Here is a 27,151-nt window from a genome sequence, read left to right as displayed (position 1 = left end):
TAGAAACTCTTAGAAGATCCAGAGACCAGGTAAATGAGTAAATTACCACAGCTTTACTGGTTACTGGAAACCCATTGGCTTGTAATAACTGTTCATATGCATTAGGTGTGCAGTTACTGGAATTAGCTGCAATGAAAAAAAGTATTAACCACGTTATGTTACCTCACATTTTCGTGGCCAGCAGTAGATCCAGAGTATATACCTGCTGTGTGGTACATTTCTTACATTACAATACCATCACTGTGTGTTTGAACCCCAAGCCATTGCCTGAATACTGTGCGCTAACCCTTTGCCCAGTGAAAGAGTTTCCCATATTGAACATCTCAGTCCTGCCTTAGTAGCAATGGCTGGAACTGAAATTCTCATGGAATAATTAGTAGAAGTAAATCAGGCAAATACAACCCCCTAACAGGTATTTGTTCCACACCAAAAACATTGAATATTTTGTCTTAACTGTCTCTGCTCAGGCTGGAAACTGCAGAGTTGTTGCAGATTACAACCAGATTTATATTGCAATGGATAAGCTCTGAGCCATTATCCCCATGCCTTTCTGAACTAAAGCATGACACTCTCTTAAAATAGGAAAAAGACCTGAAATCTTCTTACCTGAAAATTCTTAGAATAAGTACCTGGTGGCTGGCTAGATGAGATGTGATTTGAGCCTTGTGAGGACAAACACTAGTTCTTCACACATCAGCTAGATGAGAAGCTACATTCTGGCACCTGGTACCTAATGTATCACTTTTCCTCAGAAAATAAAATTGGAAGGTGTTGATCAAGGAAAGAGAGAAGGTGTTTTACTCTGCAGCCTGTCATGCTTAACTATTCTGGCATCAATTAGTAATTCATCACTAAGACCACCAGAAGGAGTTTCAAGTTTGTAGGCTGCCTGGATTACTTCAAGCATCCAATCATTTTCTAGTTAAAATGCACCCTGGGAGCACATGTGTTAATTGTTGGGGTTTTGCTTCTGCTCAAGACTGCCAAAAAGACCATGTGTTGCTATAAAAATATAAATTGCTACCAGTGGCAGGTAGAAGGGTTATGTGGCAAAACCTTCCATCTGGCTGAGTTACATATGAATTCAGTGATACTGACAATACTAGGTATATAAGTCTCTGCTCTTGCTTGCTTCCTGCCTGGTTTTAATTTTCCCGTGTTGTACTTAACCACCTCAAAAAGGTGATCAGTGAAAAAACAAAGGCAATAAATCTCAGTATTGAAGAAATTCTATCAGAGATGACCCTTTGTCACATTTTTATGCTGCACAAATTAGCTTTTGTGATGGTGGTCATATATGTTCTGTGCCATTAATGATTTTCAGTCTAAAAGCATAGCCTCGAAATTGCAGAAAACCTACTCACAAAACTCCTCTGTTTTCTCAGCCTTTGAAGGACAAAAAATGTGTGATAAGGGCTGATTTACTCTGTGCTGGTCTATGATACAGCATTAATAAAGCAACTACCAAATACCAAATATAGATGAGTATTTATTTTCTAACATTTAGACCTCAATTTCAACACCCCCCCCCAAAACAAAATCAAAACTATAAACCCACACATCAAGCTAAAATAACAGTTTTCCAGACAAGTTTGGTTTCAACTGTGTTACACCCTCTCTTCTCCTATGTGTTGCTTCCCACCTCTAATTAACCAGCTGGAAAGAGTGTAAAAATCCCTCACTCCCAACCCTAGAGACGCTTGGAAAGGCTGCTAGTGCACAGGACATGCTTTGTAACAAACTTTGTTTCCTCCTAGCAAATTGTAAAAGTGTCAGTGTACAATGAGGTGTGTACTGAGGGCATGCTTCACATGGGCTCCTTTTAGGGCATGCCCTATCTTTTCTTTTAATCTCAGGAAATTATAAGGTCAGCATGTCCATGCTGGCTTTTACAGATAGGAATGAATTGGTAGTCAGTGGTCTGGAGATTTCCCAGGTCTTTTTATATAAAGAGCATGACCTTGCATGTATTGCTTAATCTGTGAGAATCACAAATGAGAGGAAAGCATTATAGCAACAACTAGCTGCATCCTGCTTTTACAAAGCTGGTTTACTTCTGCATGTATATGGAAGTATTTTCTTTTATTGAATATGTCAGAGAGGAAAACAGAAAAAAACAAAACCAAAAACATTTTGTTGCTTTGTCTTACTCTGTATCTCCTAACTTCCACTATTCTGTAGCTGTTCCTCCTTTTGTACAGTCTATTTTGTTTACAGATGATAACAGCTAGTGATAAAGACTAAAGGCTTAAAAAAAACCCCAAAACCTAGGATACATTTTACATGAAGAGCTTTAGAGGGAAATTATATGAGCGTATCCTCAAAGTTACCGAACAAAACTGCTTGAGAAATGTTAGGTACAAGCTGGACTTTGAATGAATAGTTGCTGGAAAACCAGTTAAATTTTACTTATTGCTATATACAATGAAAACCTTAATTTCTGCTAATGTGAAAATCTATCTATCTCCTTTGTTGCTAAATTATAAACACAGGTAACAGTTTATGTTTTTACAGAAGTATTTAATGTTCAAAGTACTTTACCATAGGTTGGAAAATAAAAGTTCTAAATTTGGTCCACAATAAAGTTCTGCCAATGCCAGAAATTCACTATAGAGACTTCTAGTGATGGGTGATGAATAACACAACTATTGCAATTAACGTGAGGCCTATTCTCCTCACTTAGTTTTGCCTACTCTTTTTTCCTCTGTTGAGTCATTATGGCTATAGGAATGATTCACAACAACAAAGCAGTATGTTAAAACTAGAAATAGAGCAATCTCATCATGGCTCTTAAGGTACTGGGAAACTTTCCTGTTTGTTTTTCCATGGCATCAGTTTTCCCCCATTGTCTGACAATAACCAATTAAATGTTTTGATAGTGCACTGAGCAGGTGACTGAATTTGAAAGAAATGTCACAGTCAAAAAGGCATCACTTTCCCAACTGGATACATTTCACTGTGATCTCTGACCTCCATATTGGTGTCCTTTTGTTACAGGCACTGCGTGTATTGAGCTGTGATTACAAGATGGAAAATGAAACAAGAATGGTGGTTTGTGATCTTGGGAACCCCATGGTGGCTGGCGCAAATGTAAGGGAAAACCAGATGCATTTACTGATTTTTATCTTAATTGAATTTTAAAGGGGAGCAAATGGAAATCTATTCAATTAGCAGAATGTGTCCCAATAAGCAGCACATAAACCAAATTATTTACATGGACAGGAAATTGTTGGTGTAATAAGAGGCAGAACTGTGCTTCTGAAAAACTAACAATTTGTTCTTCTACAAGATTAATGGTGCTAGACCCTGAGTTTTTTTTCACTTCCTGTAAAGAAAGTGAATGACTCAGTTTAAATCACAGAAGTTGCACTAGTATAAGAAGAGAATCCCAATCCATTATGTGGTCTGTTTATTTCTCCCTTTTAGTATTCTTTCTGCTTAAGATATATATAGTAAATGACAGCTTCTTTTGCCTGATTCTCATCTTGAGTGCATAAGGGTGTCTTATCAGGTTATATCATGATTTATATCATGAAAATATGGTTGGAATCAAGTTTTCCTTCAAGTTGTTAATGTCATTCTAAACATTTTCCTAAGACAGCTATTCATAAATCATACTACACATTAGATGGAACATTGGTAGCCTTGTTTTTAGGTAAGAGTGGAACTGAATAATGACTGACAATGGACAGCAGATAAGGATTACACATAGGTTTGGAGATAAAAAAACTGCTACCCATTCCACAACTGTCATCACTTGTCCCTGTTTCATGACAAAATAGTTCTAGGCATAACTGTTGAACCCAGTAATGTTTGGCCATGGATGCCTTTGCAGAGGAATCCTAGCACTACTCATAAATTCATAAATGTTATGAATAATATTTAACTAAAAACAAATAATCCAAGATGATGATGATGATAATAATAATAATAATAATAATAATAATAATAATAATCAGCTTCTAATTGGGGGGTTTGCAAAGAAACCAAAGCAAATCTCCTTAGTATTTTCAAAATCCCTACTAAGTTAAGGTTTGTCCTATGGAAGATCAATATTTCACTCTTCAGACTGTCTATAGAGGGGTGTTTTCCTGGCCTCTTATGATCTTGAAGCAGTTCCTGTCTGACCCTCGATAAAAGAACCAAATGGGTCATAGAATAGGAGACTGGAACTACAATAGCTTGTTTGGATCATAGGGTTAGCTTCAGATCAGTCACAGAGCTTTTGAAAGTGAATGTGAGACCAGGTGTCTTATACAGTCATCTGCTTTCATGGTCACAAGTAGTCCCAGAGAGACTCTTTGGGATTACAAGGAGCTGGAAACCATTGAAAAATGAACTCCAGGTGATGGACCTACTGGGAGCAAGAACCTGCCTGGTGAGGATCATTCTCTGTAGAACTACTGTGAACTAGAAGTCTGAAGGGGGTGCTATAAACATTTTTTAGGAAGGACATAGAGAGGAGCGCTAAAAGGTTTTGTAGTTTTTGTTTTATTCTACTAAATGAAACTCCTAAAAAGTAAGAGTAATTTAAAACATTGCTGAGGAATGGAGTTTTCATAATGGGATGATGGGAGGCAATGATGGGCCAAAGCACTAAATAAATCCCAAATCAAAGCAGATAATTTCTTGTACCAGAAAACCAGCAAATTTAGATTTCCTGGTTAGTCTCATGGCAGAAGCAAATTCTCAAGATACAGACAGAAGTGGACAAGAATCTTGTGAATGATTGGGATGCAGTGGTGGTGAAGGAGAGCATAAAAAACCCTGGGTTTGAAAGAGAAAAGGAAGACTAAACACAAGAGACACTAACATTGTATAAGCTAGGAGCAAATCTTCGTGGTTTGCATAAACATAAGCAATGGAAAGGTCTGAGTGTGGAGGTATTAGACTAAGCCCCTCACACTCCTCCCTTTGAATCCAAAACCCTGTTTCCACATCATCCTTGACCCAAAATGCTAGCAGTGTAAAGACTTCCGGAATGCAATTTGTCGGCCACTAGAGCAGTACTACTCTCACCTGTCTCCTTACGAATTCTCACAGCATAACTAATCCTGTTTTTCTTCAGAATCAGCTCTAGGGCTGCCATAAATGCACTGTTACCAAATATTCCTAAGCAAAATACTTCATAAAGAGAGACTTAGAAGTAGCAGAATAAAACAGCAGTGTTCATAACATGTTTAAGGATATTCTGGCTTATAACAAAAGAATCCAACCCTTGAAAATTAAGGCATATGAAGATAGAGCATTACAAAGCCAGATGGTAAAAATGTTTGATTATAGTGAGTGAAAGCTTAAAGCCTAACTTTATCTTTGAAACCAGCTCTTCTGGAAGCTTAGTAAAGGTGAAAGGACTTGAGCTTTTTCAATCCAAATCTATTTATGATGGCAAATGTACTTCCAAAAGTGAAATACCAGCCCTTTGTACAAATTGCATAAATCATGAAAGGTTGCTCTGATCCATTTCCAATTTTGCAAAACAATTCTGCTCTGGCAGGAGATCAGTTATTCTCAAAATATTCAGTCAGAAACGGACTCTCTGTGGAAGTTGTGAGGGAGTGGGAAGGGAGGGCTAGGTCAAAATCAAACATTCCTAAAACTCTTAACTATTGAGTCACTGTAATGACTTTTCAGCACCCTGAAATCCTAGAATTCTTGAACTCTTTAAGATCAACTTCTGAGTATGAGGGTTATGTCAGGATTTTGTGATATAACCCATGGGCTTTTACTGCAGTGGGCTACAGGGTTGTCTGATGCTTCATATCTTCAAAATGTGTTATTGTCATCAAAATTGGGATATGTCTGACTTTTTGAAAATCTGTGACCTTAAAATCATTTACTGGCCACAAAAATTACTTAACCTTTTCAGTAATATCTCTGTGGTTAAAAAAAACATGAAAAGGTAAAAAAGAAGATAAAAAGAAACGGGAAGGAAAAATCACAATACCATATGGCCCAGAATGCAAACTAAATGTCTCTGATACCATCTCACTGGCAAAGAGTGCTCAAAGTACTTATTTATGACACTGAAATGGATCAGACTGATAAGCTTCCTAATGCCCATTCAGTGGCCTTAGCAAGTGAGATGTAGGTTTTATTATAAATTCCAGTAGAACAATTTGGAAGTTAATAGAAATTAATAGAAATAAGGTTAGAAGACTGGGAGGTTTGGAAGATCTTCCCTGTTTCTTGGTATGTACCAAACTGATTCTTCAAAAGCACAGAGGTTTTATCTTTCATATGTACTGTAAGACACTTCAAAAAAAGCTAGCCCTCTGTCTCCTAGTGTACTCCTAGATCCTGTCAAACATAATAACAGATTAAAGCTTATCAGAAACGTCATGTATTTCAAAGATACATGGTGTTACTAACATGGAAAATAATGCAATTTTACTGAAACTAAGTTCACTTGGAAAATTTTAAATAAAATTAAACTATTCTGATAAAATTAATGTCCTACTAAAATAAGGTTGAGTGATTCCTAAGTTACAAGCTCAAGCAAATTCAACTCCTTTGGCCTCAGTCGATTTTCAGCAAGGGCATGTGAGCATCTTTGCCCCATTATTAGTAGGGGTGTCAAGGGCTACTTGACATTAATGAAGTCATATGACCATACAAAGGGAACATCTGCAGCTTATTAGACTCATACAGTAGGAGTGTGTTTCAGTATTAAATAAGGAGTTAAGCCTCAGGGGTATAATAGATCATCAAAACTGCAGTTCATGTCTGCTATATCTGAGAAAAACTTTATCTTTGGTTCATCAAATCTTTTTTTCTGCTATAAGTGGAAACAAATTTATATAGACTGATTAGTAAAAAGAGTAAGAGAAATGCTGAATTGAATATTTGGAAATTTTTGTCTTAGAGATTGAAAAAATCATTATATTTTTAAAGGTGAATGAAATATCAATAAAGTTGTTAAAATCATCTCCAAAAAGTAGTCTTAAAAATAGCTTACACCTCTATTCCAAGTCAGCTATTCAGCTTCTGTTTAATTTAATGAGCATTATCTTTTCATCTTAAAGATTTTACTTCCAAAAAAAGAGATTAGCTACAACTGTGACACTAAAATGGTCAGAATTCAAAGATTTGAACTTGCCATTTCTTTTACGATTACTATATTGCTTTCAGCATAGAAAACTGAAAGAAGTAATTGAAACATGTTAGCTAAGTCTTGTTCTGGGGATGGATTAAGATTCAGTGATGCACAACTGCAAGTGAGGAAAGAAGGAAAACTGAATGAAAATTTAAAAAAAAAAATGCTTGGGAAAAAGGAATTGCCTAAATATCTGAATTGATACCCACAGAGGAAAATGCCTCCTCTTCAGTGATGTTGAATCTAGGTCCCAAACATAAAACTCTACATTGTTGTGTCCTGTCCTGTTGCTGACAATGCTACCCCAAGTATGTTAAGGAAAGCATGCCAAGCAGACAACTTTTTTTCTTCCCTGCCCTCCGCCGTAATCTAGTCAGATATTGGCAGAGATGAAGGAATTATGTCCTCATTTCCTAATGGCTTTTGATGAATTTCTCAGGAAGATTGTTTCTCCACATTGAGAATATGGGTATATGTAACTATCTTTTTTAAAAAAATGAAAGCACAGTGTGCAAGTTATCCAGCAGGAAATTCTACCATCAGGCAATAGGGTTGGTGCGGAGGAGTGAGAAGTTGTAGACTGTAGTTGTAGAAGTTGTAGGCTGTAGACTTTGCTGTCAGTCTCAATACAAAATTCACATTTTAAAAAAAAATTACTAGATTAAAAACATGTGCAGTTGAAATGAGGCAATTAAAAACATTAATTTAAACATTGCAGCACAATTTTATTAATTTATCGTGGAGGGCAGATGGCATCTTCCCCAGCTCCCCTGCCACTTACATACTGGGGCTGTAAATACGTCCAACGAGGGTTACAGAGACTCCACCATATGCTATTGTATATTCCTTCTTCGGTTAGCCCTGCAATTCCATTCTGTCTTCTGAATTAACTTGTTCTGCTTACTCTGTGCCCTTCTTGCAAGGCAAATGGAAACTATTAGAGGGAGGAAGCAAGGTCTGCATATATACAAGGGAGCACCAGTGGAAGCCCTTATCCCCTTCAGTGTGTTTTACCCTCTATCTTCTGTGGTCACACACTGCACATTGTGGCAAACTAAACTGCAAATGTAACTTTGAAGTTGTATTCCTCTTAACTGAACGGCAATGAAAAACTCAAACGAAATCAAATTAAAACATCGAGCTGCTGCTAATCTAGCCTCTAGAAGAAAAATATGTGATCAGTCAGGCCCGCAACACCTAAAATATGCAGCTCACCTGTCATAGTTACAGAGACAATGGGAGGAGCAGGAAGCCCTGGAGACCTGGACAAATGCATGCATGGATGGAGGCAGGCTTGAGAGTTGCCAGACAGCTATAATTTTCTTTTGGCTTGGCAGAGTAGAGCAAAGACTGTCTAGATGAAGAAGGGCCCACCACTGTGTTCTTGGGAGTATGCTTTTCTGATCCTCTTGATCTTTCCTCCGTCCAGCCAAGTTTTAAATCTGGTGACATACACAGGGAGGATGGTATTTTTTCCTGAAAACAGCTAGATAATATTATGTCATACTAATTTTAAAAAGCAACAGTATCCTATACAAGTCTGTGAAATGTGATGTTGAACAGTACTGCTTTCTTGGTATGGAGAGACCAACCATTTTTAGTAACCTGTTGTTTTGTTTCTTTCTCAGTTCTCTACAGGCATTCGATTTTCTGTTCAGCATTTTGAAAATGCAGATTTCAGCATCAATTTTGAGCTTCAAATAAAAAGGTTAGATGTTTTATCAACAGTATGGTTATTTAAATTCTGAATTCATATTGATATCTGAAGTGTAATATATAAGAAGGTCACTCTAACTCTTCAGTGTCAGTAGTTATATCATGGGCTTTCCTATGGCAGCTTTCTTCAGGAGGATTTGTGGAGTTGCAGCCTTGTTAGCTTTTAGCAAAATCAATCTTAGACTTATTCTCATGATTTTATTTTGTTAAAATTCAGGTTAACTGATTTTGGTCAGTGTTCCAAAGATCTACAGATTTGCCAAATTTGCACTTTGTTTTCCACTTCAGAATTAATGAACAGTGATCACTTTGTAATGAAGTTCTGTATTTAAAAACATATCATGCTCTGAAAAAAAAAAAAAGACATGCCACTTCTTCACAACATTTTAGAAAATAAAAGGAGAAAAGTTAAAATCTGCTCAACAGATTTACTGGCATGAAGAGAAAACTGTTTCAGTTTGATGCAGGTGTACTTTTGTCCTTTTTCCATTAGTTTCCTCCACATTTGTGGGGCTGAAATGTTACTGCTGGAGAATCTTCTGGTTTATGCTGAGCAGTACTTCCTCCACAGGGCTGAAAACGCACAGGACAGGCTGGGTTAGGATAACATCAAGAACAAACCTGGGACTTTTTCAGTAGGTGGCAGGGCTTCTGCTCCATCTGTCCTCATCAAATACACACTGGAGTTGCTGATGGGGCCCTCCCTGCCCCACACACAGAGACTTAATTGCTAATGTCTGGCCTTTAATGAGGGCCTTGATCATGTTCACTATGGTAAATAACTGAGACATTTAAAATGTTTAAGTCATGTTTCCATAATGTAACCCTTGAAGGAAAGAACATGCAGAAACTTGGGAAGGGCACAGCAACACCACAGAAGATGATGAGGTGCCTCTTCAGGCCTCAGCCCTCTCCCAGGGTTCTGGCTAGTGAGCTGGAGACTATGGAAACATGGGCATGGGCTCCTCCAGAGGGAGATAGAAGATATAACATCTAGCTTGTAGGTTCCCTGTCCATACCACTGTTCACTGTCAGGTCATTAATGCAAGCAATACAGTTTTAAATGGGTATCAGAGGCTCTATTTACTGCACTTTTCATGCTGTGAAATTGGTAATGTTCAGAGCTTTTTGGGTAGCTAGATCTTCCTAGGTAGTAAGAGTTGAGGGTAGGTCGCTTTCATAGAAAAAGTGACAAGGCTTTACTGAGGAGTAAGTCTGAACTTCAGGAGATAGCAACACCTCATGCTTCCTCCATGAGTGTGACTCACTGAAATGTAAGGGAAGGAAACATGTTGGGCTACCAGAAAGAACAGTTTTCACAAACTGGTATCAAAACGCTGAAGAGAACCCACCTACTTTAAAAAAAAAAAAAAAAAGAAAGAAAAAAAGAAAGTAAAACTTCTTGCATAGGGAATGTACTCTACAGTTAAATTCACTGCTTTGTACATTCATTCGCAAGCAGCACTACAGTTTGTGCATTTCTATGTCCTTAGTAAGCAGGTAAAACAATCTTAAAATAAAAAGGAAACAGAAATCCACAATGCAGAGAGAGGAATTTACCTAAATGGAAGGAAAAGGAAGCAGAGAACATGTCTTGAATTTGTGCCCTCCTCTGAGTTATTCAAAAGAGGGACCTTTAATTTACTCCAAAACATCAAGTGGAAAATAAATATTTTGGTTTGCAAGACTGAAGTTCATTACTTATTGGAAATAAGCAAGAGGCTGGGTAGTGTCTTGAAATCTGATTCCTTTTCTGATACGGATTTTGCTAGGCGATTATATACCCCTGAGAGGGACATGTCCTGGCCCTTTTATTTAAACTATTTTCTTCTCTACAAAATACCATAAAGCACAAAAAAGATTTGAATACCAAATATATATGATCAAAATCTGTATTTTAGCTGTATGGAAAGTAGTACCGTTATACAAATTGAAAAAGAACTTATTCTAACAAATTAGTGGTATAGTCATTCTTAAAGCAATTTTTGTACTTTTGTAATGGGTGTAGAGGATTACATCAAAAGTTCAAATTATGTTTGAGGGGAATCTGCATTAATTTACAAACAAATTAGAGCTGCTCCTAATTTTAGCAATCTGTAACCAAAAAGCCTGGATCAAAGCAGTACTGCCCTTTACTCCACAGGAGTCAGTCGCTGGGAATGCTGGCCTCCTCTGAATGTTTCCGTTTGACTGATGCTGCCCAGATGTGATAACAGTAAACTGTGACGGCAATAGAAACTTAGTCTCCATGAAGCAAGGAAGTACTTCCATACTTGCTTGGAAAAAACCTCCAAACTTAGTATCATTAATCCCATAATTAAATAAATTCTAAGTCTGTAATTTATTTTCACTGTTTTCATGAATTTGAACCTGCAAACCTTTCTCTACATCAGTGGGGTATAGTCACAGGAATGGCCTTTTGAAGTAAGAGAAACTACCTTTATTACTAAGGATTTGCAATAAGAAAAGACAATAAAATGACTGAGAGCACTAGGCTTTAAACACAGGCATCTGTTTTCACTGCTAAGTGGGATTAAGAGTGTAAACACTCTCTGGATAGGGGAGGGAAGAAAATAAGAAAGGTAAAGAAACAATTTATTTTTGTTCTTTTTTCTTTAAAGACTCTGTCATGCAGAAGTCACAAGTTTGGAGAGTCATAAAAGCAAATTTTATTATAAGAAAGCCTATATCTTGTTCATTAACACTGCCTTCCTCCAATGCATGAAACACCCTTGTATTCTATTAAGATACTCCTATCCATACAGACAGCCAAGTTGAACAAGGGAATTTACATGATATTCTGAGCTAAATAAATTTGTATCATTATATTCACACATAGGATTATTTAAAGGAAGCTTGAGTTGATTATATTATTAAACATGTGATGAGCTCAAATAATATCCAGCTTAAATACTAGTGTCCTGCAAGACTGAAGAGTGGCAATAGCAAGCCCATGGTGTAATATGTCTAATGGCATTGCTTCCTAATTGTAATCCTTGTGGTATTCAGTGCTGTATCCATAACAATCTAGAGTTCTGCTAAATAACCTCTTTTAATCCTTGTACATGTCTTTTCCAGTTCTAACAAGATTAATCCCACCAGCAATTTAGTTAACCTCCACATCAACATCAGTGCTATGGCTCAAGTACAGATTAGAGGGTAAGTATTCGACCATTTCAATCCATAATGATAACTATATTTTATATTGAATCTTTCCACATATAATAATCCCATGTAGTGAATCTTTTGACATATTATAATCCCAAATGCCTTATCCACCAAGAACACCTGAGAATTCCCAGGGAATCTCACCCCTGCAAGCCTTGCAGGATGAAGCTTCTAAGGATTTACCAGGTCATGTAGGGCAGGACTGCCCACATGGACTCCAGTAAACTTGCTGAGTGTCTGTGCAATTGCAGCACACTGTAGGATCCCACATTGCAGTAACACCAGTCAGAGCCAACATTTTATTTAGGCATTCGAATTGTGTATGGATGTTGGTAGTACCAAATGCCTGTTCATATGTGTAGGTCTGCTTGTGCAACCACTTAGGTACTTAATTCTGAATACCAAAGCAGAATCTGCTGCTTTTATGACTGAAATGATGAAACATATTATGGGAAGGCATATACTAATAGCAGAGTGACGCCTCTGGAGAAAGAATGAATAGGGAATGACAAGAGGTCAACAAGCTACTACTGTAGGATTCTTACACTTCCATCAGAAGCAGGTGCCTGTCCACTGACACAAGGGATGCCAAAACTAAACAAGCACAGGATATGATCAAAGATAATTATTTCTATCTATTTTCACATACAGCTTGGTTTCAGGATCTATAAAATGCAATTAGGTGATAGGAAGCTCAGACTAGCCCGTAAAATCTTGGAACTAGACTTCTATCCTGGCATTCTGAAGGAAGTCAGCAGGATGTTCTTTTAAAGGAAATAATTGCCCAGAATGCTTTTTGTCTGGGATCTCAGATTTCCTACATCTCCTCTTCTCAAACTACAGCTCTGGACCTTAACCATTCTCAGCTCTGCAAGGGGAGAACAGGAGGTACATAGCCCAGCTTCACTCCCACAGTCAGGCCATGAGGTTTGGCTGATGCAAGAGGTGTAGATGTCTCTTACATGATGCACCTCAAGGGGCTGCCTTAGGTGTAAACAAATAAAAATGCATTTATTTATGCTTTTATGGATTTATAAAAATCCATTTATTGTTATCACTCTAAGACAATACTTTGACTACCTAGTGCCAGCAGAGAGTCAAATCATTTTGCAGATCACAGAGATTATGTTTTCAGCTCTAATATTCAATCTAAATCAGGGAAATTTTTTAAGTATTTCATTCTTGTAAGTTTTTTCTAGGTTAAGAAGACTAATCCTAAGGCTAGAGTTAGGTGGAAAAAAGAGGACTGGAACTCAAAGACTGTGGATATATGTTAATGCATATATTTCTGAAAAGGAGCAGTTGAAAGACATGTTTAAAAAGAACAGAAATAAGAGTATTATTTGCATTTTCTGTAGTTGGTGATCTAGGGAAATGAGCTGGATAGGAAGAGAGGTGAAAAATACAAGATTAGGGGGAAGGTGACACAGAAAGAGAAGTAGAAGCTGAGGAGGTAAGAGTCAAAGGGGTTAGTTGCTGGGCTGCACATGTGTGAGAAAATGTTGGGAGCCAGTAACTGCTAGATGTTGCCACAGGTGGACACCCAGGTTAAGGACTGGATGGAGTTTCACTGCATCAATGAAATGGTTATGGATACATACAGGAGACTTCTCACTAAGGGCTGCTTCCAGTGCTGTGGATTCTGTTTTTTTCAGTGAGGTTGCTCATCACTTTCATAGAAAAATCTTACAAACTTTTTGTCCTGTTTGCAAAATTTTTGGAAACTTTTTTTTGCCTCCATCATGTTCTTTCTGTGCCATAGTGGGTTCATTTTAATGAAAAGTGCTGTAACAGGTAAATAGATAGACACCAAAAAATGACCAAAACATCCTTGGTTCTTAAATACAGCATGGCCACAAGTGGAAAAAGTGGCTTGAATTGCTGCCTGCAGTGCTAAGAAACAGGTCATTAAATACAGAGGAATTACTTAATTGAATGACTTCCAGTTCCTTTCCTCTTAAGTCTTTTAGTTTTCTTATTAGCTATAGCATGCATGTACAAAGGAAAATTCCCAAATGCTTTGTTGACAGATTTTGCTAATTACTCAGAGATGCTAAAGCATACAGCTCCAAGGGAACCATTTGCTCACAATTTCCTAGATAAAAATAGAAGTAAGACTGTGTCCACATTTGGACTGGAAAATTTCTTGCATTGGTTTCCCTACTGCTCTGCACAGAGTTGCATGAAGTGGGACTGGAATCATTGTACATTTTACTGAGGAAAAGTAAGTAGTTATCAAATTGTGTGTATGCATACATGCATATATACTTGCATAGTGGACACATGCAAATTCTGTCTCTATGAGAAAGGAAATCTTCTTCAATATCCTATTCAAAACAAATTTAAGATAATTCCTTAGACAGTTCATTCAATGAGAAATTGCTCTAATAACAGAGATTTGATAATTCTGCTTACCTTTTTTTTCTCTAAAAATGTAAGAGTTTTATAGATGTAATTGTTATTTCCCACTGCTGAAAGAGCACTAGAGGAATGAGGCATTCAGGAAGGAAGTAATTTGGATTTGCAGCTGGCAGAATTCTTATTGTATAACCCATATAAGCTTTTTCTGTAAAACATACTTCCTTTGCCTTATTTTTCAGTGCTTTTGTTTAACTGATCATTGTCACCTAAAAGTCTAGGAAAAACCCTCGTCTAATAAATCATTCAAATGTTAAAAATATTCTCAGTTAAATGCAAAATATAATAGTGAAAAGAGGATTTCTGTTTAATTTGATCTGATTTTGCTACTTTCATGTCAATAGAAGTCCTCAAGATAACTGTAAAATCTGTTAAAATAAATGTTCTTATATATTTTATAATAATTTGAATTGAATGTCTACATTTATACTTTGCACTTTGTAATTCTGTGGATAAGAAAAACACTGCAATAGAAAACACTGGTTTTTGAAACCTCATGCCTCCTCTTATTTTGTCTATGTACAGTTTCTGGTTTGCAAATTTTTGCGGTAGCTTAAGGGACTCTGTGACTTAGGGTTTCTAACAACAGAGGAAAGTTCCTATTCTCCAACAAAAATTAATAATTAAAATTCTTACTGGAAACAAGGCCATTTGTGAAATATAACAAGTTAGGCTAAGTACCTCATCTGAAATGACTTTTTAATGAATATGTTTCATTTCCTTTATTATTTGGTTTGGCTTGTAAATTTGTCCTCTGGCATACTTGTTAGTACGAACTGCTGGCCTTTCAAAGTCTGGGGAAGTATTTAGAGTTAGCAGGATACTCCAGGATACCCTAAATTTCATGAAGACTTTTACTTTAGCTGGTTGGTATTAAGTTGTTCGTCTCTGGGATCACTTGCTGCTTAGAGAAGCCATATTCTGTAGAAAAGTTTCTATCAAACATTTCATTCACTGTATATGACATAAGAGCTGGAAGCAAGAACAGTTTGTTTCTTCCGAAAGTATTTTAAAATGTCAGCATTTGCAACAAAAACATCCAGTCTTGTGTTCTCTTCTTCAAGGGGCAATCTGCAGTGGTGCTTTCTCTGTCTAGACTCAAGGGAAAGTGAATTAACATCGATGGATACAAGTCCATCATTTTAGTCAAATGTTATATTCTGAAAAAAACTCATTAGCAATTTTTTTTAACAGTTTTCTGTCAGCAAAATTCCAGCTTTGGCAGAACAAGCATTGAAATTTTATGGCTTTTCTTTAAGCTAAAGATTCTGGAAACCAGCAAAACTGAGCGAAAGTGAAGGGTAATACTTAACCATTTTAGCATCAAGAGCTATTTTCAGTACTAGCAGATGACAGATGTCTGTGCCAGAACTCACCTACCATGCTAAAATAAATTCTTGGAATCTGATTTCCCAACTTCTCAACAACTGAATAAGGTTAAAGTTGGCATCTGAATGGGACCCCTCCAAGGAACTTGCGGTTTTTATGGGAAATAAAATGCTTGTGATTCAAATAAAAACGTTAACAGAATATTACTTCGTCCTTTCTTGAGGTCAGACAGAGGAGGAAAGGAAAAATAAAATAGTAGAAGGAAAGAAAGGTGTCAAATATTTAGTCACTTTTCTTCATTTATGTTTGATTTACATCTTGCAAGTTACAGCAGTGTTTCAGGTAATGCCTTAGCTGCCACTTCATTTGCAAAGCAAAAGGGAAGCCTGGAGCACTCTTAAGGGCTCTAGTCCTGAATTCAGTTTCTTCATAAAGCAATTTCCATTGTGACATTATGGAAGTCACAGTACCTCAGTTTCCCACCGGTAGACTACTTTGCAAGGTCTTTTAATGGAATAATAACAGAGGTTATAAGGAATTTATAGTCAGAGCAGTTAAATAAATATCTAAAAATGTATTGCAAGGAAGGAAGATGCGTAGCATTAAACATCTACAGGCTTTAAATGGAAATAAGAAAATACATTTGTTTATGTATCATTACTGTAGTTTTGTGGATAATGTATTTAGATACCTCACCAGTATGAATGATGTAAATGCCTGACAGACTGCATTCCTCTCTCCAAATAGAGTCACTCCCTTGTCTGGAAAGGAACATTGATCAGAGGAAGTATGAAACTAAATGCACACACTCAGTAGTCTGTAAGGACTGGGTAGTACTTTATGGAAGCATCGTATTGTTCACCTCACCTAATTCTAATGAATGTGCCCAAATGAAATGTCCTTAAAGGCTCAGGTTTCTATAGCGGTCTTAATTTTTTTCTAAAAGTAATGCAGCTGATCACTGATAACAGTTACTGTTTTAACCTGTTTTATATATTACAGAGTGTCTCACCCCCCAACAATTATTTTGCCGCTTCACAACTGGGAACCCAAAGAAGAACCTACAAAAGAAGAAGAACTTGGTCCTTTAGTAGAACACATCTATGAGGTAAAAATGATATACATTGCCACAGGATCTCATGCTGTTCCCATTGAAATCCTGATGAATTTGGTTTATTGTCTTTATCTGCAACTAGATAAAGCCACAAATGTAAATATTCTGACTTTAGCACATGACCCAAATTTAATCTGGGAATTCAGAACCCTAGTATCTCTTTATGTTACTGGAGGAGATACTAGTTTATGCTAGGAGTCTGTCTTTGACATTTAAGGGATCTATAAATATTTTGGGTGTTTGACAAGAATTAAAAACAGTGCTTAAAAGCTCATTACAATCAGTGCCAAATATTTTCAGTGATTTGACTGGTTTCTCATTAAAAACTTTGAGTTTTGTGCACAGGAAAAAATATGTTTCCTTTGAAATTTAGCTAAAGGAAAAAAAACCTGTAGACATACATGTAACTTGTTACCTCATTGCACAGAAAATGTTCTGTTGAAAAGAACTCGTAATGTTTGAAGTATACATATTTCCACCTTGCATTGTTGTTGGGCTTTTTCTATGGGTGATTCATCAATTAAAAGAGAAGAGTTCAGGTTAGAAAAAAGTGCATTGAGTGAACTCCATGGAATACAGACCATCTCTGCAATCTCATGGATGACCTTTATTCTAGGGGGTAAAACAGAGTGCTTCACATATGGTTATAATTCACAAACAAGAACTCAAGAAAATACAAGCAACTGAGCTTAATCAGCAGTGTAAGATTACAATTTGCATGACTAATACTAAACTCTAATGAATCAGACTGTAAAATAATACAAAATATTATTAGTGAATTCCTCATCTTAACACATTTCTCTAAACAGAAAAATCTCTAAATCTTCTTGTGTCAAGCATTTGGGCTGTTTGTGGAACTATGTATGTGACTTCAAATGTATTAAAATAGTTACAGTGTTTAGTCACAGTGATTAAAGAAAGTGCTTTCATGGTTTATTGACATCAGCAATGCATAAAAAAAGCCAAACACCCACCCAAAAAAACTATACTGAAGATGATGTAAGATTGAAAGTGGGTTTTATATGGTTCTAAATAAAGCTCATCAGTCACAAAAATTTTACACATTTAAAAAAAGGAGGTTTTCACATCTCTAGAAACTGAGTAAAGCTCCATGGTCTTCTGCTTCTTTAGCTCTCATGCCCAGTGTTAACACATATCCAAACTTCCTGTGGTCATCAGATATTTTCAAACTGTAAACTGATATAAGAAAACTATTTTAATAGCCCAGATTTTTTAATTTCTATTATTTCTATCTATACTCATTTTCCCAGAAAAGAATAATGTCCTGGGATGTTACTTTAGGAAAACTAGTTCCTTTTTTTTATTTTGGGGAAATCTGAACTGAGAAGTGTTGAAAACAGAGTTCTTAACCACAAAAAACTAGTTTAAACTCTGCTATACCTTCTATTCCTGCACTCTGACATGTGATTCTTTTGTGTCCTGAAGTTTCAGCTACTATTTTCAAGTATGTTGTGTTAAGGTTCATTGTATATATTTGTATATAGTGTCTTTTGCTAGTGTGTTTTGGTTTGGGGTTTTTTATACTTTTTTAGGTAATTTCAGCTTTTTAATATGTAGGGAAAAATGGGAAAGGTGATCGATTTCTTGCATACAGACTCAGACAAAAAAGGTTGTTCTCCCAGATTTGCCACTGGCTTTGTGACTAACATAGAGAAGTCCTTTTCCCCTACCTGTCACAGATTCTTCATCAATAAAATTATATCAATAATCTATACATCTTTCCCAAAGTACTTCAAGGCTGTGGACACTAAGAATTTGAAAATGTCTTAAGTGGTGGTTGCTGTGGTTTTTGTTGTTCTTTACTGCCTTCGAAAGTATTGATGATATTTGTTTGACAGCTGCACAATATAGGACCAAGTGCCATCAACAATACAGTTCTCCATGTCGGTTGGCCTGTGTCAAGTCGAGAAGAATTTCTTCTTTATATTCTTCATATTCAGACACATGGACCATTGCACTGTCAGACGAGCTCTCCTATTAATACAATGCAAATAAAGGTAAGTCAGCCCCTTTTATTTCCATCCCTGTCTGCATTTTGCTTGATTTTTTTCTGCCTACACTTCATGATGGGATGGAGCTTTTGGGGAATTTTTCACTGTGACCCTGAGATCATTTTCCTGGGTAAGAAGCAAGATATAGATAGTCTATAATGTTTCTAGTGTGACAGTTGTATTGCATGGTATGTGTTTGGTTTCTGTACTCTTCTTATCTGAAGAAACTTGTATTTTGATTCAGTACCGTAGCATTAGATACAAGATAATTTTTTAAATGGAAATTTGCAGGGTTTTCCTTGAGGGTCATTTTTAACATGGCTTTGAATAAATGACACAGAATTTTTCAGTTCTTATGAGACCCTGAAAACTCTTGTGTCCTAAGGAGTATGTTAATTCAGAAAGTCATCTGTACAGCAGTGCTTAGCAGATGAACTCCCAAAGATAATGTAAACCTTTGTTAGGTCAAGGGATGCACATAGCTCTTCAGTTGAGTCTGATACAACCTAGCACTGGTTTGTTTATCAAAAGGTCTTACATCTGAACCTCTTAACAGTGGGGAAAATCCATTATAGCACAATAATGCAATATCATTAAATTGAAAGACATGAACTTCTCAGAGCTGCTTATTTAATAGAGAGCAGACAGCCACCACATATTGTAGCATTAATTATTTTTAAAGGATGTAACACAATTTTAGGTTTTTATTCCAATACAAATAATTTACAGCTAATTTGTATGGTGATTTGTTTTTTTAGAATCATAGGCTAATTCAGGGTGGAATAGACTTCAGGAGTATTCTCATCCAACATCCTGCTCAAGCAGGGTCAGCTGTGAGATCAGACTAGGTTGTTCAGGGCTTTATCCAGTCCAGTCTTTAAAACATCCAAGGACAAAAACTCTCTGGGCAAATTATGCTGCTCCTTGATTGTCCTTACATGGAAAAGGTTTTTCCCTGCATCCAGTCTGAACCTCTCCTTTTTCAACTTATGCCCATTGCCTGTCATCATCCCACCAGGCACCTCTGTGACAAGCCTGGCTCCATTTTTGTGATAACGTTTTCACTTGACAGCCTTGGTCCCCCCAAGGCTTCTCATCTCTGGGCTGAACAAGCACTGGTCCCTCAGCCTCTCCCTGCAAGACAAGTGTTGCAGCCCTGAGCACCCCTGGGGGCCCTCCACTGAACTCATTCCAGTATATTGATCTCTGTCTTCTGCTGAGGCTCCAGAAATGGATGTTGTGTCTACATTTGGTCTAATGAGTGCTGAGCAGATGGGAGTAATCATAGAATCATAGAATGGTTTGGGTTGGAAGGGACCTTAAAGATCATCTGGTTCCAACCCCTCTGCCATGGGCAGGGACACAGGCTGCTCAAAGCCCCGTCCAACCTGGCCTTGAACACTTCCAGGGACGGGGCATCCACAACTTCTCTGGGCAACCTGTTCCAGGGCCTCACCACCCTCACAGTAAAAAACTTCTTCCTTACATCTAATCTAAATCTACCCTCTTTCGGTTTAAAGTCGTTACCCCTTGTCCTATCACTGCACGCCCTTGTAAAATGTCCCTCTCCAGCTTTCTTCTTGTAGGCCCCTTTAAGTACTGGAAGGCTGCCATAAGGTCTGCCTGGAGCCTTCTCTTGCCGAGGCTGAACAACCCCAACTCCCTCAGTCTGTCTTCATAGGAGAGGTGCTCCACCCTCTGAACACCCTTTGAACATCTGACAGCCCTCCTCTGGACTCACTCCAACAGGTCCATGTCCTTCTTATGTTGGGGGCCCAGAGCTGAACACAGTACTCCAGGTAGGGTCTCAAAAGAGCAGAGTAGAGGGGGAGAATCACCTCCCTCAACATGCTGGTCATGCTTCTTTTGATGCAGCACAGGATATGGTTGGCTTTCTGGGCTGCAAATGCACATTGCCAGGTCATATTGACCTTCTTATCAACCAACACCCCCAAGTCCTTCTCCTCAGGGGGGCTCTCAATCCATTCTCCATCCAGCCTGTATTTGTGTTAGGGATTGTCCCGACCCAGGTGCAGGACCTTGCACTTGCCCTTGTTGAACTTCATGAGGTTCACATGGGCCCACCCCTCAAGCCTGTCAAGGTCCCTCTGGATGGCATCCCTTCCCTCCAGCATGTCGACTGCACCACACAGCTTGGTGTCATAGGCAAACTTGCTGAGGGTTCACTCAATCCCATGGTCCTTGGCGCTGACAAAGATGTTAAACAGCGCCAGTCCCCATACTGACCCCTGAGGACCACCACTTGTCACTGGTGTCCACTTGGACATTGAGCCGTTGACCACAACTCTTTGAGTGCAACCATCTAGCTGATTCCTTATCCACTGAGTGGTCCATCCCTTAAATCCATGTCTCTCCAATTTAGAGACAAGGATGTCATGCAGGACAGCGTCAGATGCTTTGGACAAGTCCAGGTAGATTATGTCAGTTGCCCTTCCCTTATCCACCAACACTGTAACCCCATCATAGAAGGCCACCAAATTTGTCAGGCACAATATGCCCTTAGTGAAGCCATGTTGGCTGTCACCAATCACTTCCTTATTTTCCATGTGCCTTAGCATAGTTTCTGGGAGGATCTGCTCCATGATCCTGCTGAGCACAGAGTGACACTGACTGGCCTGTAGCTCCCCGGGTCTTCATTTTTTTCCTTTTTAAAAATGGGGGTTATGTTTCCCCTTTTCCAGTCAGTGGGAACTTCCCCGGGCTGCCATGACTTCTCAAATATGTTAGATAGTGGCGTAGCCACTTCATCTGCCAGTTCCCTCAGGACCCACAGATGCATCTCATCATTTGTGCACCTTCAGGTTCCTTAGATGGTCTCGAACCTGATCTTAGAATCATAGAATCATAGAATTGTTTAGGTTAGAAAAGACCTTTAAGATCATCGAGTCCAGTCGTTAACCCAACACCACCATGCCCACTAAACCATGTCCTGAAGTGCCTCGTCTATGCGTTTTTTGAACACCTTGCAGGGATGGTGACTCAACCACTTCCCTGGGCAGCCTGTTCCAATGCCTGACAACCCTTTCAGTAAAGAAATTTTTCCTAATATCCAATCTAAACCTCCCCTGCCGCAACTTGAGGCCATTTCTTCTTGTCCTAACACTTGTTACTTGTGAGAAGAGACTGACCCCCCCCTCACTACAACCCCCCTTCAGGTAGTTGTAGAGAGCAATAAGGTCTCCCCTCAGCCTCCTTTTCTCCAGACTAAACCACCCCAGTTCCCTCAGCCGCTCCTCATAAGACTTGTGCTCCAGGCCCCTCACCAACTTGGTTGCCCTCCTCTGGACACACTCCAGCACCTCCATGTCTTTCCTGTAGTGAGGGGCCCAAAAGTGAACACAGCACTCGAGGTGCGGCCTCACCAGTGCCCAGTACAGGGGTACGATCACCTCCCTGCTCCTGCTGGCCACACTATTTCTGATACAGGCCAGGATGCTGTTGGCCTTCTTGGCCACCTGGGCACCCTGCTGGCTCATATTCAGCCGGCTGTCGACCAGCACCCCCAGGTCCTTCTCTGCCGGGCAGCTTTCCAGCCACTCTTCCCCAAGCCTGTAGCATTGCACGGGGTTGTTGTGACCCAAGTGCAGGACCTGGCACTTGGCCTTGTTGAACCCCATACAAGCAGCCTCGGCCCATCGATCCAGCCTGTCCAGATCCCTCTGTAAGGCCTTCCTACCCTCGAACAGATCAACCCTCCCTCCCAGCTTGGTGTCATCCACAAACTTACTGAGGGTGCACTTGATCCCCTTGTCCAGATCATTGATAAAGATATTAAACAGAACTGGCCACAAAACTGAGCCCTGGGGAACACCACTTGTGACCGGCTGCCAACTGGATTTAACTCCATTCACCACGACTCTCTGGGCTCATCCATCCATCCAGTTTTTTATCCAGCAAAGAGTACACCTGTCTAAGCCGTGAGACACCAGCTTCTCAAGGAGTATGCTGTGAGAGACAGTGTCAAAGGCCTTACTAAAGTCCAGGTAGACAACATCCACAGCCTTTCCATCATCCACTAGGCAGGTCACCTGGTCATAGAAGGAGATCAGGTTGGTCAAGCAGGACCTGCCTTTCATGAACCCATGCTGGCTTCGACAGTAGGCAGGTTTTTCATTCTTCCAGTCCCTGCCTTTGCCTCCTGCAACTTGGGCAGTGTGGCTGGAGCACTTGCCAATGAAGACTGAGGCAAAAAAGTCATTAAGTACCTCAGCCTTCTCCATGCCCCAGGTAACCAGGTCTCCATTCCTTTCCAGAGAGGGCCCACATTTTCCCTAGTCTTCCTTTTATCACTGACATACCTATAGAAGTTTTTCTTGTTGCCCTTGATGTCCGTGATCAGATTTAATTCTATCAGGGCTTTAGCTTTCCTAACCTGATCCCTGGCTGCTCGGACAATTTCTCTGTATTCCTCCCAGGCTCCTTGTCCTTGCTTCCATCCTCTATAGGCTTCCTTTTTGTGTTTGAGTTTGTCCAGTAACTCCTTGTTCATCCATGCAGGCCTTCTGGCGTTTTTGCCTCCTGGCGTTTTTGCCTGAGTTCCTCTTTGTTGGGATACATCGCTTCTGAGCTTGGAGGAAGTGATCCTTGAATATTAACAAGATTTCTTGGGCCCCTCCTTCTTCCAGGGCTTTATCCCATGGTATGCTACCAAGCAGATTACTGAAGAGGCCAAAGTCTGCTCTTCTGAAGTCCATGGCAGTGAGCTTGCTGTGCATCCTCCTCGCTGCCCTAAGGATCTTGAACTCCACCATTTCATGGTCACTGCAGCCAAGGCTGCCCTTGAGCTTTACATTCCCCAATCGCTTCCTCAATGTACTGCCTTTACTCCTGTTCATACAGCCCAGGATGCTGTTGGCCCTTGCTGCTGACAGGGCACACTGCTGGCTCATGCGCAGCTTAAGCCAGGTCTTTTTCTGCAGAGCTGCTTCTTAGCCAGTCAGTCCTCAGCATGTTTTGTTGCCAGGGGCTATTTCCTTGCACCAAGTGTATGATAAGATATTTTTTAATATCATATGGTATATTTTATATTATGGTTAAGTTCAACATAGTATGAGACAGTATAATCTGTAAAATGGGAGTCATTTTAGAAGCCTATGTATTTTTTACCTGTCTTAAAGTGTTAATGATTTTAATTTTTCAAAGACCATACTTTGAATATCCTATAAAGTGAATCAACTGGAATTCTGCATGGAATATACTCCAGAAATGGAAGTTTTCATGTATTACCACTTGATAGAAGGATTGATATGGTCTGCAATTATTTTATGGCTTAATCAATATTAACTCATAAAAGTTACAGTTTTCTCAGCAACATGACAGGTTTTTGGTTTTTCTACTTGGAAATGATTCTGTAATTAATTTAATCATACCAACAAAAAGGAAAAAATTCCCCTACCAATTTTTTCATAAGTGTTACTCCTAGGTATTGTTTGCCATCCAAATTGCTTCACCTTCCATGGACATGGCTCTTCCTTTATAGCAGAGCTGGAGATCTCAGAGTTTGTAGGAAACACTAACAAGGGGAGGCCTCGTAGCAGCCTCCTCAGTAAAGTGTTGATACGCCATTGTCTAAAAGCTTGGTTTAAGATCTATGTTTGTGATAGCAGATCCCGCCAAAAGAGCTTGCTTTGGCTCAAAGTCAGAAGATATAGCAAAACACAGCTCTACATATTATCCCATCAAAAACAAGGTATCCAATTTATTAAGCATAACTGATTCCAGACACTTCTGGAGTAAACAACACTTCTCAAGTTTAACCAGTAGCGTGTTAAACATTTCGCGGGGAGAGCTGCATTCCACATGCTAAAAGTGCTATACTTATTTTGCATACCAGGAGGGGTTTGAGTTCAGTACAGTGGATGAAGGTGGAGACATCTTTCTAGAGAAGGGGATTGCTCAGGACCACAGGAGCTACAGACAAGTCTTCAGCTTAAAGAGACAGAACTAGAATATATACTTACAAGAATATAGAAAAACTAATGTATGCCAAATGGCTAGATCTTTATGTTTCACCCAGGAAGCCAGAGAGGCGTTAGGTTTCCACCCTTTCGTTTAGTTTCTGTAGAGGAAGAAAAAGGAATTGAGTGATAGGGAACTGAATATAGAAAATGTTTCCATTTTGTACCCAAAACACAAGAAGTTTGGAAACAGAGGTTTTTTTCTATTAATCTTTTCCACTCCATTTCCACCTATTTTTCAAAAGTGGTGAGGAGAAAGAAGCTGAGCTGCTGCATTTGTATTTGCAAGCCTAGCATCTCAAAGCCACTGGTCAGATCAGGTTGCAAGTACATGAAAAGGAGTTCAGCATCCCTCCTCGCTAGCCACTGTATTCTGTTTTAAGTTTAAATTAAGAAGCTGAGATGGGAGCATTACTGTCAGGAGGGCAGAGCTCCTGGGTAGAATAGTGCCACAGTTCTTAACAACATTTTGAGGCAACGTATTTTTTGAGGATTTTTTTTAGGTTATTTTGTTGGGTTTTTTTTTTTTTTAGTTTGCTCTTCCTTCTCCTACTTGATAATGATTACATCTGTTTAACAAACAAGACTAAATTCTTGTGAGGCTTGTGAGAAATCTTCCTCTAATAATGAAATAATGGTCCCTCTGTCTTAGCAGAATATGGCTTCAGATGCACAATCATTATTGCAAGAATTTAAACATGCTTTCCTTATTTCAGTTTTTCAAAGCACTGAACAGCATGAATACACAAATCACGTTTCAAATATGTAATGCTTATCTATTGCTTCAGATGGGAAGAGGATACAGAGACAGCTTCCTTCAGGTTTTGTATAAACAGCAGGATGCCTGGCTCAAATTTCCAAATAAGGCTAAGGACATTATATGCTTGGCTCCTTTTGGATTTCAGAAGCTAGCTCTCTTAGGGTGCTTGGGTATTTCCCCTTTGAAATTACTTAGATTCTTCAGTTTCGTTCAAAAAGTAGTACATTCCTCCTCATTGCTGAATTTCTTGTCTTGTAGAAAGGTTTCCTTTGTGCTTTGTTGTTTCTTCCATAAGGATAAATCAAATCTGTGCACACATGGGAAGACTCTTATTTAGGGACTTTTCCTTTTGTGTAGCTTATCTTTCTCTGAAAGCAGTGAGGGACGTGAAAGAAAAATAAAGTTATGAATCTTACAAAAGGTGTGAAGAGGAGCAAAAGGACTGATCAAAGATATGGAACAGATTCCGTTGCAGAAGAACTCAGTACACTAGGATGCTTCAATCTAGAAAGGAGGTGATTATGCACAAATATGATCTGCAAGATCAGAAGTGGCGGGAAGAGTGTGGGTGGGGATTGACTACTGTCTGCCCATTCCTGCACAGGAATGCAGTGTGTTCACTGCACAGGAATTAGAGCATCAAATGAAGCCTGTAAAGCTAGATTCAAAACAAGCAAAAGGAAGTGGTGGTTCATGGTGACAGATATTAGATGTCTGGAATTTGCTGCTAAAGGAATTAGTCAGGGTTAAAAGTTTACATGGTTTTAAGAGGAAACTGGACAAATTTGCAAAAGAGAAGTCCAGTGAAGATTAATAAATGAACAAAAACTTCATGCAGATCAGGAAGTCCCTGAGCTGAAAACATTTGGAAGCTGAAAGTTACTAGGAGAGAGCATTGTGTATGCATGCCCTCTTCTTATTCTTCCTTCCACATCTGCTTAAAGGCCGTGTCGATGAGAAGAGAGCTCAGCTGGATGGACTTTTGGCCTGAGCCACTATTCCCGAGGAGTTGTTTGTTTTTTTTCCCAGACTGATGACAAAAAGTAGTTTTATGGAGCCTATGCCTATAAATACCAGAGGTATAGGCAGTGGTTTCCAACTATGGTAGACAGTGGGGGGTGATATACATGGCACATTCTCAATCACTGAGTACTGTAGTACCATGAGTGAGGCATCTGTCAGGGAAGCAGCGAAATAACAGCTAAAATCCACCACACAGGTAAGGTACATCCACTAACATGACTGGCAGGAGCTAACCTCTTCCTGAGGCAGTGTCTCCTCATGCTGCAGAGCCATTATTATTGTGTGTAAGTCCTGGTCTGGAGACAAAATAATACCATCCAATGCATTGCTCTTGAATGGTCACTGACACCTCTTGTATAACAGCTTTTACACAAAGTCCTCTTCCAGAACATTTCTGATGGAGTTAGAAATTGCAGCAGAGGGTATTGCCTGGCTAGAAAAAGAGGAAAGCTAAACCGGGTTTTGAAATGAGAAGTGAAGAACTGGAGAGATCTGGAAATCTGCTCAAGGTGACAAGGCTTGGGAGAAGAAAGCAGT

General features: G+C 39.0%; 1 protein-coding gene across 3 annotated transcripts in view; it reads left to right on the top strand.

The window, feature by feature from the left end:
• ITGA8 (integrin subunit alpha 8) overlaps positions 1 to 27,151 on the top strand; it is a 122,960-nt gene that overhangs the window by 62,785 nt on the left and 33,024 nt on the right. For all 3 annotated transcript variants that reach the window (XM_069775896.1, XM_069775890.1, XM_069775904.1), the window contains exons 21-25: positions 2,998 to 3,090; positions 8,725 to 8,804; positions 11,891 to 11,971; positions 16,730 to 16,835; positions 18,701 to 18,859. In XM_069775896.1, coding sequence (XP_069631997.1) covers positions 2,998 to 3,090; positions 8,725 to 8,804; positions 11,891 to 11,971; positions 16,730 to 16,835; positions 18,701 to 18,859 — 519 coding nt within the window. The remainder of the gene's footprint in view (positions 1 to 2,997; positions 3,091 to 8,724; positions 8,805 to 11,890; positions 11,972 to 16,729; positions 16,836 to 18,700; positions 18,860 to 27,151) is intronic.

The sequence above is a fragment of the Haliaeetus albicilla genome, chromosome 2 (genome assembly GCF_947461875.1).
Source record: "Haliaeetus albicilla chromosome 2, bHalAlb1.1, whole genome shotgun sequence".
Classification (NCBI taxonomy): domain Eukaryota; kingdom Metazoa; phylum Chordata; class Aves; order Accipitriformes; family Accipitridae; genus Haliaeetus; species Haliaeetus albicilla.
This window is presented reverse-complemented; position numbering and strand designations above follow the sequence as displayed.